At 37.5% G+C, this 14,710-nt stretch overlaps 1 protein-coding gene across 3 annotated transcripts in view; it reads left to right on the top strand.

Moving 5' to 3' along the window:
• trappc11 (trafficking protein particle complex subunit 11) overlaps positions 1–14,710 on the top strand; it is a 54,127-nt gene that overhangs the window by 33,634 nt on the left and 5,783 nt on the right. For all 3 annotated transcript variants that reach the window (XM_005157122.5, XM_073921189.1, NM_199626.2), the window contains 9 exon segments: positions 3,634–3,821; positions 4,027–4,175; positions 5,283–5,404; positions 5,495–5,614; positions 5,775–5,840; positions 8,680–8,836; positions 10,373–10,484; positions 12,798–12,889; positions 13,923–14,056. In XM_005157122.5, the coding sequence (XP_005157179.1) occupies positions 3,634–3,821; positions 4,027–4,175; positions 5,283–5,404; positions 5,495–5,614; positions 5,775–5,840; positions 8,680–8,836; positions 10,373–10,484; positions 12,798–12,889; positions 13,923–14,056 (1,140 nt within the window).

Below are 14,710 nucleotides of genomic sequence, written 5' to 3'. Positions count from 1 at the left end.
AGCAATACGATCCAACAAACCAGGCTATATCACAGTGTATCATGGATATGTAAAAGCCAGGATGTCATCAATCAAACTGGTGAATGTGCATTTCATGTTGATTATGAAAGTGAAATCATGGTAAAATATTAACGAGAGCTGTTTATCCGTTAGGAAAATTTACCGAAATTACCATCTGATATTTTTTCAGCATTTTTTTCTTATAATATTTTGTACTAGGCCCATTGTTTTGTTCATTTCTGCATTGACACTTCGAAAGGAAGATCAACATTGATCTGCTTCATGATCTGGCTGCAGTCTCGGTTCATCTGTTATTTCTCTATAATGTATTTCTGTGCAAAATGTTGTTTAAAATCTGCGGATTTATTCAGAATGATATTTGGAGTTTCATAACAAAAAACTTAATTTATGAAATTAAAAATGGTATCTTTTTAACCTTTATGTAATGTTAACAATGCAAATCTAAATCCAAATCCCTTTATTTGGTAAGTGATATTGGTCTCTCATGTGATATATCTACTGAATGCCTATTGTAAATAAATCATATGCACATTTTCATATCAGTCAATAATATTACTGAAATTAATTAAAAGCTGAATAAAAGTAAATTTACATAAGTAAATAAACTCGATGGGCTGAAAATCTGCTGATTTCTGCGTGCAGATTCCGTGTGGGCCTGTCTATAATGCATAATTCTAGCCAATGTTTTTTTAAAGCTCATAATTAATAATGGCAACAAAGTTATTGAATGTCTTTTTCTTATTTTAAAATAACTAATTAAATGTTACAAAAAATGACAGGCAATAGATTAATTGGTTCAATAAATAGATTAGCACAACCCTTGACAACTGTAATGAGGCTGTTTATGGGAAAATCTTACCTCTGATTTATATTCGATGACTGTGAGTGTCAACATTCAAAATTAAAGTTCTCCTTTTCACTTATAATGTCTCATTGCTCATCATCATAAATTAAAATATTGACACATGACAGCTGAGCGGAATATATGAGACTCAAAAATAAACTCTGACTAATGTGAGGAGAGTTTACTCACACATGACTTGTTTTAGCTTGTTTTAGGTCCGTTTAGAAACTTTGTCATGTGAAATCAAACCACACCAATAACAAAATGCAACGTTGTAACAATTTTATTTATTTTTTTATTTACTGTATCAGCATAACCAATACAATATTTCAGCTTAAAAGGTGGACACATTTTTCACTGTCAGTCATTTAACTTTTTTATACAATACAGATAAAGTTACAAAACACAATGTAAAAATTAAATAAAGTCAATAATAACAATAACCATCAGAAATTATGTAAACAATATTAATAACAGAATGAGCTGAGCGGAAAGGCAAATCTCCCGATTTACCGGTCAATCTACGTTCCTACTCTCACTAGGGGTGTCACGATTTCGATTTTTAATCGAAATCAATCGAAATTTATGCTCAATTTCGATTATCGAATCAAAAAATAGAATCGTCGATGCTGCCACGCCAAGCGGGAAAAAAACAGGTTTGTTGAAGTGCTTGTTAAACTGCAGAAGCAGGAGACCCGTTGACAGAGCTTAAACCCTCTCCTCTTTCAATGAAGTCGCCGGTGTGTTAGCATTTTGGATTTCCAGTGAGTTATGTTGACAACGTTCGTGTTGTCGACAAAAAAACACAGTTTTGCAAGCTCTGCTATGTACGTATTACGTACGGTTCGTCCGATAGACAACACCGGCATCGCGATCCTCCGCCCGCCCCCGTTGCAAATTCGCTCGCGAAAAGTACACACTCAGGCCCTGTTTAAAAATGGCATTTTAGAACGACACAATTTGACATCCACAGTGGTGTGTAGCGTTTCTGAGCAGCCCTCCTTCCTCTCTACCTCTAAAAAATGCACATCACGTGACCACACAGACACAGACGCACACACAGCCATATGAGCTTGAGACAGCAGGTCCAGGCAGTCAGAGGACTGCTTCAATCTTTCACTCACTTGTACTTTGTCATTTTAGCCAACACCTCAGATACTGTTGGCTGGTTCCTGTTGGTTGTGCGTCTTTTTTACCGACGCCATTATAATGACACAGATCACTGCCTATTCACGAGTCCCGCAGAAAAAGTGATTGACAGGTGGTAATTATGTGTGTATCTTGCCTTTATTCATTTACTGTATGATTTGTTTATGGGTAAAACAAAGACCATGCAGGTCAGGTAGTTTAAACGGTAGGCTACAAATAATTAATTGGTCATTAATTAATTAATTATTCATAATCGAAAATCGAATCGAATCATGCCTTTAGAATCGAAAATGTAATCGAATAGAGGATTTGGAGGATCGTGACACCCTTAACTCTCACCTATGGTCATGAGCTTTGGGTCATGACCGAAAGGACAAGATCTCGGATACAAGCGGCCGAAATGAGTTTCCTTCGAAGGGTGGCAGGGCACACCCTTATAGATAGGGTGAGTAGCTCTGACACCTGGGAGGAGCTCGGAGTAGAGCCGCTGCTCCTCCACATCGAGAGAAGTCAGCTGAGGTGGCTCTGGCATCTGTTTCGGATGCCTCCTGGATGCCTACCTAGGGAGGTGTTCCAGGCATGTCCCACCGGGAGGAGGCCTCGGGGACATGCTGGAGGGACTATGTCTCTTGGATGGCCTGGCAACGCCTCGGGATCCCCCCGGAGGAACTGGAGAAAGTGTCTGGGGAGAGGGAAGTCTGGGGTTCTCTCCTAAGACTGCTGCCCCCGCGACCCGGCCCCGGAAAAGCGGCAGAAAATGAATGAATAAATGAATGAACACAATTCAGGAAAGGTCATATATACACTTAATAGTATACTAAATATGATTAAATCTTTATTCTCAGTCTGAAGAGAAGACTGTGAGAGAATGTTACTGGTTATTAAATTAGAAAATGCATATCTTCAGATCAAAACCAAGTAGCTATAACCTTTTTAATCCCTGTTTCGGAACAAAACAATCGATCTATAGGTGTGAAAGCACTCTTAAACAAAAGTGAAACCATCAGCAAAAAGCCTGACCCCCTTCGGGTTTGTTTAGAGCTCGTTTTGGGTTAATAATGTTTGAACTTACCGGTATTTTGAAATGGACGTTTGAATAATCCTTTTCAGAAACATTCTGGAACGTCAATGCCAGTGTGATCAGCCCACGTTTGTATTTACCTGTAAAGTTGTTTGGGAAATTTTCTTGATATTTACTTGTATCACTGTGTGAAAGGGTCTAATGCAGGGGTGGGCAAACTTGGTCCTGGAGGACCGGTGTCCTGCACAGTTTAGCTCCAACCCTAATCACACACACCTGCTTATAGATTTCGTGTGATCTTAAAGACACTGATTAGCATGTCCAGGTGTGTTTGACTAGTGTTGGAACAAAACTCTGCAGCGACACCGGCCCTCGAGGATCAAGTTTGCCCATCCCTGGGCTAATGGCTGCTTTTTTCTAACATTCCTCAGTATATCTTGTCTTTTGTTCAACAGAAAAAAGAAACTTAAGTAAGTTTAGAACCACTTGAATCTGAGTAAATATTTTGGGTGAGCTGTCCATGTAAATTCAGATCTTGTGTTGTCACAGATTTACAGCTGATTAGTTTGTTTGATGTTTGTCTGGTTTTGTCTTTCAGATCACCAGTGTGGGACTAATGTTAGGTCGAGAAACGGGCCGTTATGTTTATCTGAATTGGCGGGGCGGTTGGGGAGATGCGGCCTCTTCCCATGAGAGTTTGCAAGCTTCCCGCTCATTTAAAAGGAGGACACGCCTCCCAGAGCAGCATGTGGACTGGGACGCAGTGTCTGTACAGTCTAGTACCATGTAAGTTAATAGAAAATCTGAAAAACTAGTATATCGCTTCAGAAATTAATGATTTAAATCATAGGTCTTAAAACATTTTTAACTCTCAAATGGTTGTTGTCAAGTCATTGGTTAGTGACTAGACATTTAAGTTTCATTCAAAATGTGCCGAGTTCAAATTAATAAGGAATAAACAGCTAAGTTTTCCTTTCTGTATTCCCTGTAGGATCATCTCTAGAGTGCCCAAAATTTCTGTACAGCTGACCCATGAGCCTCCAGCACTTACCAATGAGATGTTCTGTATGACTGTTACCATCAAATCAGAAGAGGACACTGTGGGTAAAGACATCAAACTCACTGCAGGCCTCAAACCAGGTACTATCTGGGGGAAAATTACTTATTGTTTTAGTTATATAGAGATATATAAATGTTGATTTCAATAGTTTATCAATCATTTACTAACTCATTCTGAATGATCCTAGATCCTCAACTACTCTTAAATACAAATGGTTTGTAAATAATGGGATACTTAATTTAGTATTGAAAAATAAATCATTAACTAAGTATGAAAATACAATTATTAAGCACATTATATAGGTGCTAATAAATCAAGAATACAGCATTTGTAGCTGCAGTTATAAACTTCTTACTAACGTTTATTAATGTAGAGTTAATGCTTAACAGATAATGAATTCACTATTTGCTAATGCTTAATAAATGGTTTATAGTGTGTAGTTATTGTAAAGTGTTACCCAAATTCCAAATTTATATGAGGATTTGTCATTGAGATATTTGCTACTTTGTTTTCACTGGCATGTATTCCAGTAGTGACCCAGTCATGGTATATTACAATTAATGTACTACAAATACTAGTTCCTATATATTAGTTACTTTATTCATAAATTTTTTTTTCGGCTTAGTCCCTTTATTAATCCGAGGTCGCCACAGCGGATTGAACTGCCTACTTATCCAGCACGTTTTTATGCAGCTGATACCCTTCCAGCTGCAACCCATCTCTGGGAAACATCCACACACACTCATTCATACTCATACGCTACGGACAGTTTAGCCCACCCAATTCACCTGTACCGCATGTCTTTGGACTGTGGGGGAAACCGGAGCACCCAGAGGAAACCCACGCGAATCCAGGGAGAACATGCAAACTCCACACAGAAACGCCAACTGACCCAGCCGAGGCTCGAACCAGCGACCTACTTGCTGTCAGCACTACCTACTGCGCCACTGCATCTCACTGTATTAGTTACTTGTATTTGTTAAATGCTAGATTTTTGCATACTATTATTTATTCGTTTGACACTTATCCTATCTATCAAGTAAAATGTTATGCAATTTACATTTAATCAATGCTTTGCTTGTTTTCAATCGGAAGCAATTGAAAACAAAAGAAAACAAATCTAAAACAAGCGTTAGAAATTTTTTTGCATTCCTATTTGTGTTTATTGTATTCCTCTATCGTTTTAGGTCAGGATGCCAATCTCACACAATCCACTCAAATCACACTAAACGGCTCCGAGGTGTGTGACGATTCTCATCCTGCCCTGCTTCCTGACATTCCCCTCGGAGATCTGCAACCTGGTCAGAAGGTACCGCTTCTTTTGCAATGATGAAAATATTCATCCAATGGTCTTGGCTCTAGTGCACTGTTGCATACGTTTTGTTATCTTGTGTGGCAGATTGTGAAGCCTCTGTATATCCGCTGTGTGAGCACTGGATCCAGAATATTCCTGTTTCATGTAGCCTATTCAGTGAGTGCCACGGTCGAGGGCAAGGACATCACTTGCAAGTGTCACAAAGTACGTCAAATTCTAACATCTTGTCATCATCATGTAATTGCTTGCTTAGGATCCCTAGGAAAAGTTTTTGTTCCAAATCACACATAAAACTTCATTTTTGAATAATATTTACTCTGGTGGTCAGTATCATTCAGAGTTGTTGTGTGTTTTTCACCTGCAGGATGAAACTGTTACAGTAGAAACGGTTGTTCCCTTTGAAGTGGCTATGAAGTTTGTGTCCAGTAAGGTAAGAGGTTTCACTTGGGAGATTTCGGTAATGAAAATCCGTAGTCGTTTACATGTTTCAAGCCCAAATTATTGTCTCTCTTCTGTGAAAAACAAAACTGTTTATCTGTATTTTTCAATACTACATACAGAGGTAGATAGGGTATATGCCGAAGCATGCTAATAGGACTTTTAATTTGCCAGCAACCTGGGTTAATCGTTTCCGGTGAACAGTCTGAATGGTCTGTTTTCTTTAAAAATCAGCGATCTCCACTGGCTGAGTGATATCCGATATAAAGTGGGTCTCAGATTGTACAAGAAGCACTGCATTAAATTACATTTTTCCCCGCCATGTCTTTATAATATGAGTATTTATTTTACCTCAGTATATTTAATGGAGCTTCTGCGCTAGCCTGCCGATTCTGATGGGCGAGTGCGAGCACACTGCTTTTTGTCTCGTTTTACTCTTGAGGAACTAAATGACTGCCAAAGTCTATTTAACTTAATGTATTTGAATTACATTACAACATCGATGCTGTAAAAGGAACCTTATAAAATGGAAAAAAAACTCACAATAACAGGTCACCGGAAGTTTATCAGCATGGGAAACACACTAGCTTGGCATATACCCCATAGGAACTGCTGACAGACTTCAAAAGTTAGGGGTGGGTGTCATGATCAAGGTTCTTATGGGTGTTAGAAATCCCAGAAAATGCTTAAATTTTGTGTTTTGAGGCTTTGAAAAGTGCTTGAATATTGGCCAAAGGGCTTGAAATTGTTATGGTGTTGCTTTCATAATTGTTTGTTACTAAATAGGTAATAATAATTAACTGCTTAAAATAATAAAAATAAATATTTTTTACATTTACATTTAGTCATTTAGCAGACGCTTTTATCTAAAGCGTCTTACAAATGAGGACAAGGAAGCAATTTACACAACTATAAGAGCAACAATGAATAAGTGCTATAGGCAAGTTTCAGGTCTGTAAAGTCTAAGAAGGAAAGCATTAGTAATTTTTTTTAGATTTTTTTTTTTTTTTTTTTTTTTTTTAGTACAGTTAGTGGTATATCCAGAGAGGCAATAGCAGATAAGGAAGTGAAGTGGAGACTAGTCGTTTCTTGAAAACAGCGAGTGACTCTGCCATTCTGATGCAGTTAGGGAGTTCATTCCACCAACTGGGCAGATTGAACGCGAGCGTTTGGGAAAGTGATTTCTTCCCTCTTTGGGATGGAACCATGAGGCGACGTTCATTCACAGAATGCAAGTTATTGGAGGGCACATAGATCTGCAGAAGTGAGAGCAGATAAGAAGGAGCAAAGCCAGAAGTTGCTTTGTAGGCAAACATCAGAGCTTTGAATTTGAAGCGAGCAGCAACTGGCAGCCAGTGCAAACGGATGAGCAGTGGAGTGACATGTGCTCTTTTCGGTTCATTAAAGACCACTCGTGCTGCTGCGTTCTGGAGCAGCTGAAGAGGCTTGATAGAGTTAGCTGGAAGCCCCGCTAGTAGAGAGTTGCAGTAATCCAGTCTGGAGAGAACAAGAGCTTGAACAAGGAGTTGAGCTGCATGTTCAGATAAGAAGTGTCGGATCTTTTTGCTTTTAGAGCAAAGTCTGGAGTCTGTGCATAAGGCTGTAGCATGATCTGCCAGTCTTAGGGCGTAGTCACACTATGTACAGTTGCCTTGAACCGGGCCAAAGCACGCTTGTCCCTCCTCCCGTCTCCCCCGGCGGCCCGCACTCACGTTACATTCGGGCCTGGGCGCGAATATTTAGTAAGCGCTCTTGCTCAGCACAGTGGAGATTTCTTTAGTTATATCGGTTTAGTCGTTTGATATGCAGTGACACCCAGTCAAATATTTCGCTGAACAGATCTGCCACTTTTGACACTCATAAACAATCATTAAGTCTTTGTGCTGCAGGTTTTAGGAGGTTTGCTGAAGGTGCAGCTGTCGTGCAGTGAGGGGTTTGCGTCTTTAATAAACTACGACAGTTGGCGTTCATTGATCTGTAAGAATGATTAATTAATCCATATCAAACAATCCCTTAAAAGTCACGTATCACTTTCAGTTTCGGGCTCAGGCACGTTTTACACTCACACACAGTGTACAACACCAAAGCCCAAGTGAACCGCGCTCTGGCACACCTCTTCCAACCGGGCCAGGGCCGGCCAAGTGAACCGTGCCTGAGCCCGATACAGAGCACTCGCGCTTCTCAAATGATCCGCCAAACGGGCCTGGGTTTGGATAGTGTGAGTACGCCCTTAGGCTTGGGTAAAACATGCCATCAAAATGTTTAATTGAATTCTATACTATATCATACAATACAAAATGATACTATATGATACGAAGCTATACGATACGATACTGTAAAATATTACAAAAAATAGCATCTGAAATATGTCAATTTCAAGTGCTTGAGATTGATTTGACTGACTTGATTTGATTGACTTGATTTGAAAAATGTGTATCATGTCATGATTCTATAGTAGTTATGAACCGAAATGTTAGGTGCTAAAAATGATAGATCGAAAACTTATATGATAGAGAAAAAAAGCAAAAATATGAGCTGAAAAAGGCTATGCTGCACCACACTATCTAGCAGCACTACTGCCAAAGAGAAAGGGCAAAAGGGCACCTGAATACGAATCGTCACCTTAGAATTATCAGGTTCCATCTGACATTTTTATCAAAATTGACTTTAGACATGTTCTTATTAAATGAAAACTTATTTACATTATGGCATGTTTTTTTATAAGTTGTTTACCTTTTAAGAGTGTGTGTGTGTGTGTGTGTGTGTGTGTGTGTGTGTGTGTGTGTGTGTGTGTGTGTGTGTGTGTGTGTGTGTGTGTGTGTGTGTGTCAGTTTGAGCATTTGGAGCGCGTGTATGTGGATATCCCATTCTTGCTGATGATGGACATTTTGAGTGCATCTCCGTGGCCAATCGAGCTGGTGGAAAGTGAAGTTCAGCTGGCCTCCAGTATGACCGCCATTGATCAGCCTCAGAGTCAGGTGGAAGGAGGTGGGAGAGCTTGATTCCTAATGGTTAAATTGTAATAAATATACAGTTGAAGTCAAAATTATTCGCCATCCTGTAACTTTTCTTTTTAAAATTGGCTCAAAAAGATCTTTAAGAGATCAAGGAATTTTTCACAGTATTTCCAATAATATTTTTTCTTCTGGAGAAAGTCTTTTTTGTTTTATTTTGGCTAGAATAAAAGCAGTTTTTACATTTTTTTAAACCACTTTAAGGTCAAAATTATTAGCCCTATTAAGCAATATTTTTTTCTGTTGTCTACAGAACAAACCATCGTTATAAAACGATTTGCCTAATTACCCTAACTCGCCTAATTAACCTAGTTAAGCCTTTAAATGTCACTAAGCTGAATACTAGAATCTTAAAAAAATATCTTGTAAAATATTATTTGCCATCATCATGGCAAATATAAAAGAAATCAATTGTTAGAAATTAGTTATTAAAGCTTTAATGTTTATAAATGTGTTTCATTTTTCATTTTCATTGAAGAGAAACTGGGGAAAAAATTGTAATTCAGGAGGGCCAGTAATTCTGACTTAAGCTGTATGTGTTAGAGGGACAGTTCATCCAAAAATTAACATTTATGAACAATGTTTTCTCATGTGGTTATAGACCTTTATACAGGGTTAATTTTCCGTTGTTGATGTATGGCTACCCAATCTGGCCGTTGACACCCATACAATCACCAACAATCCTAATCTCAAAAACACTTTGAACTTTTTATTTAAAAATGGCACTAATTTACTTTCCTTAAAATAACATTCGTTTAAAAGTTCTCCATTTATTTACTGCTGAGAATACTGACCTGGCCTATATTTTTTATTATTAACTTTTTTTTATTGTATCATTAGATGTATTAAATTATAATCATTTTTTGATAGGGCAAGTGAAAATCTTTTCCAACTGGGATTTTTGAGAAAAAAAAAAAAAAACACTTTGCTTTTAGTCCTGTTTAAGTCTAAAATTTCATTCATAATGGTCTTAAAATGTCTTAAAGTCTTAAATGTAACCTGGTGAAACCTGCAAAAAATCCCTGTTTATACATTTTTTTTTTCTGTTAAACACAAAATGTGGGATTTCAAAATCGATGGATTTGCTCTTCAGTGTTTGACTCTCAGCAGTGAATATTAAACCACACTAAACTGAGCTAAACTGAACTAAACCTAAACTCTGAAAACTGGACTGACAGTTTTAATTTACTATAATCTTCTATGTGAAGCTGCTTTATCACAATCTACATTATAAAAGCGCTATAGAAATAAAGGTGAATTTAATTGAACTATCGAACTCGTTGATTACCAGTTTTCCGCATTTTTCAAAATATCTTATTTTTAAAATATCTTATAAATCAAACAGGTTCGTAACAAGGTAAGGGTCAGTGTATTTAATGACACAACTTTCCATTTTGGGTGAACTTTGCCAGTAGTTGGGTTAATTAATCCTGTAGATGGTATTTGAGGAGCTCTTGTACACTACTGTAAATATGCTCACTGATGTGCTTTATTTGTGTTGTGTGTCCAGTCACGCTGCAGACCAGTGAATGTGCCAGTGAGTGTTTCCTGCTCAAATGTCCTCCTGTTCAGAACGGCACCAGCACTGTCGCCTCAGGACACTACATCATTTCCTGGAAGAGGTGACAATTATCTTTATATATTCTCATTTAGCTAATAGGTACATTACATAACAAATCATGACCTAAGAAAGCAAATTTATTATTATTTTTTTTTAAGGGCGCAGTTTTAAAAATGTTATCATCACTTACTCTCATGCCCAAACCAATAAGACTTTCTTTATATAAATGAAGATGTTTTATGATTAAGATATTTGCGTCCCTCAGTTCAAAGTTCAAAATTGACCTTTCAAAATCAATCTATATGAACTAAGCTATTAAAAACAGACAAAATGGACTCATCAAAAAAAGAATAATTCAATAAGGGGCATATAAGAGATCTGCAGAGTGGATGGCAACATAAATAGCATGTGGTATTAAGATATTTGTGCTGCCCATTACATTATACACCACAGGAGAGGGCAAATTCTTCAGCAGCATAGCGCTCATATTTCAAAGTTCCTGAAAACAAAGATGATGAAGGTGCTTCAGGATTGGCCAGTCCAGTCACCAGACATGAATATTATTGAGCATGTCTTGGGTAAGATGAAGGAAGCATTGAAGATAAATACAAAGAATCTTGATGAACTCTGGGAGTCCTGCAAGAACGCTTTCTTTGCTGTTCCAGATGACTTTTTTAATAAGTTATTTGAGTCATTGCAGAGATGTATGGATGCGGTGCTCCAAGCTCATGGGAGTCATACACAATCCGCTTGTTAAGTGTGACGTCACTCAAAGTGGCTTCCAGGTCCAAGTGCTCTATTCAACTGAATGGGGAGACTCATGAAATGGTAATAATAAACGTTTATAAAGCGATTTAATACTTTCGAAAAACACGATCGCAATATATCCATGCCTAATATCCAATGGCCAGAAAGTGATTCATTTTTTATGAATTGTTAAAATTTTGGTATTTGTTATGCAGCAAGATTGTTATGAGCAAGATATGCAGCACCAGAGATTGTTGTGTACACTATGACTTTATATAAAATTAACTTTAATGTGTGATATGAATAAAAAGTGATCATAAACGAATGACTTCTGAACTCAAATGAGTGGCGGCTTGGACCCGAAAACAGTGTCACCAACACGTCACCACTTAACAAGCGGAAATTAATTAGTTTTCCACTGCACTATGACTTTATATTCCGTACTGTACATTATTTCTGTTAAGTGACAAGACTTTTGTCTGAGCAAAGTCAGACATTACTGTCCTAATGAAACAATTAAAAATCAAGGCATGATCATATTTTATTTTGGTAAAATAAGCGTAATCTAGAGGCCTTCGCCTCTCATATAAGCCACTTCTGATACCAAATGATCAACTAGAAGTCAAGCTATTATTTGTTGTTCCTAAAACTTGGGTAGGAAACAAGACTTTTGTCAAGTAGTGTATACCCTGGTTAAATAACTTTCACAGAAGAAGTTGAAAATCTAATCTGCCTAAAATCTAATTTATTAAATGGTAAAGCACAAACAAAACAGCATCACTTGTGGACAATAATAATCAGCTAATGTAGGGAATAGTGGATGAGGGTATAGGGGGCGATTTAGGATACATCAAATGAGTGAACCTAAACAAAAACTCAACCGTAACTCCTTGATGTTTGGGAAAGAACTATTATCAGTTCTTGCAAGTTAAGCAAGCACAATTGAGCTTTCTTGAGCAAATTTAAATACCATGCACTATTTTTTATTTTTTTTTTAGCTGATCTGTGTCTTAATTTATGTCTGTTCATCACATAAATTTATGTCTGTTAATTTATGTCTGTTCATCTGAAGAGACCTTGTCTCTTCGGATAATATCAGTCAGGTCTGCATTTTGGGTGTATGTGGCTTTTAGTAGAGGAAAACATGCAAGTCTCATCGATTTGATTGAAATATTTCTGTTCTGAGTATGAATTAATTTCTGAAGAATTTGAAACTGTTCAACAGATTACTTCAGAAGAGCAGGTTCCAGATCATCATTTTTGAGGGAATTAAAGTGATGGTTTACCCAAAACTCAAAATTCTATCATTTATTCACCCTTCATTTGTTACAAACCGCTTTGAGATCGTTTCTTTTGACGAACACAAAGATACTTTCAAGAACGCTGAAAACCTGTAACCATTGACTTCCATAGTATTTGTTTTTCCTACTATGGAAGTAAAAATGATTACAGGTTGTCAGCATTCTTCAAAATCTCTTCCTTTGCATTCTCAAACTCATAATCACATAAAAGAGTAAGAATTGAGTACGCTTTAATTTTTGGGTGAACTATCCCTTAACTTTAACTTCTCAAACATACCGATTTTAATTTCCTCCATGGTTTTTTTGCTTGTTTGTTTTCTATCCAGAAAGTCTACATTTACTGAGACGTCAGTGGTGAGAACCGTCATTACTCTGCCACATGTGATGGTGGAGAATATTCCACTATATGTCCATGCAGGTCAGTCTTGACATTAAAATCGGTCATTTAAGATCGGTGTTTCTCAACCACGTTCTTGGAGGACCACCTGCTCTGCACATTTTCCACGGCTGTTTCTCAATATGGGTTCTTCAGCGGTCTCGTGTTCTCGTGTAACTTTATCATCAGCTGCCAAAGTTCAGTTCCAATACTCAAGACCGCAAGAACAGAGGACGCGTGAAGCTTCCCGATGTGTTATTGATATCGAGGACACACCGATGCAGACTTAAGCGCCGATCTTGCTCTAGAAGTCCCAGAAGTCATTGCGACTGGAGGTGGGATTTTTTTTTAGATTTATTATTAAAGTTTAGAGATGTAACTTATTTACCTCAGGAGTTTCCTTAAATGAAACGGTGAATATAAACATCACCATGAACATCTAAATAAAAAAATAAACACATTAAGGGTGTTTAAAATCAGTTTTATTTATATTGTGCAACGTTTATTTATAATATTTAATGCATAGTATATATTTTAAATTATAAATTTATATATATATATATATATATATATATATATATATATATATATATATATATATATATATATATATAATTTATATTATAAATTTAATATATAATAAATTGTTGTATGAATGCTAAAACGTTTAAATAATATTCCATTAAAAAACGCATAAAGGTCATGTGACCAGGAAGAACGCAACATATCATTCCTAACAGGATGCGTTCTCTGTTCTCGTGGTCTCCCGAGTTCGTTCTTTCAAGGACACCTAGAAAAGACCACTCTTCAGAAGAACGCAAGTCCGTTCTCTGCGTTCTTGAAATTGAGAAACAGCCCATGTCTCCTTAACCAAACACACCTGATTCAGATCATCAGCTCATTAGCAGAGACTGAAAGAGCTGTAATGGGTGTTCCAGACAAACGAGACATCGGAAAAAAATGCAATGCCGGTCCTCCAGGAACATGGTTGAGAAATACTAATTCAGATTGAATTGTCTGAGATTGATACTATTATTTATTTTTGCTCATTCTGTCATGTTCTTGGTTGTTGTAGAAGTGCCGTCGTTTGGTCGTGTGCGTGAGTCTTTACCAGTTCGGTACCATCTAGAGAATCGGACTGGCCTGGTTCAGGATGTGGAGATCAGTGTGGAGCCCAGTGATGCTTTTATGTTTAGTGGACTCAAACAGGTCTGTATTCAAGATCAGTGCTTTCTTCACATACAGTCCATCTGATGAATGACACAGATAATGAAATAAATGAGCATTTATAAAATGAACTAAACGCAATAAATGTTCTCAATAGCCCCTTTCACACATACAGACCTTTCCGGAAAATTACCGGCAATTTTACGGAAAGGTTGTATGTGTGAACAGGCCCTTTTTGAAAACACCGGTAAATTCATTCCGGCTATTTTCTGGAAAGAGGAGTTGTAACATTACCGGTAATTTGCCGGAATGCTGCGCTGTGTGAACGCAGAAGGAAGATTGCTGGAAAGAGCGCGTGCACGTCTAGATCGTGCTGACGTGAGACGTCTGCTTTAGCCAATCAGAACAGTCAGAAGCATTCACGTGCGTGCGGTTTATGAGAATAAAAGCCTTTGAATATTTTTCCAGACACATTTAGCTGCTAGATGTTAGTCAGATAATGTTTATATGTTCCTTCTTAATGCTAACTGTGTAAATAATTATCAATAAAATGTTTATGATAATCCGTTGTTTGTTTACCTTCAAGCTTTGCGTGTGCCCGTGAGCGCCCATATCGCCAGCACACACACATATCATGAACATCTCGACATGCGAAAGTGTTTCTCTATATGTTTTCATTGGAGTTGTACTCAATAC

This window comes from Danio rerio, chromosome 14, assembly GCF_049306965.1.
Source record: "Danio rerio strain Tuebingen ecotype United States chromosome 14, GRCz12tu, whole genome shotgun sequence".
NCBI lineage: Eukaryota > Metazoa > Chordata > Actinopteri > Cypriniformes > Danionidae > Danio > Danio rerio.
Note: the sequence above shows the minus strand (reverse complement) of the source record. Positions and strands in the feature narration are given on the sequence as shown.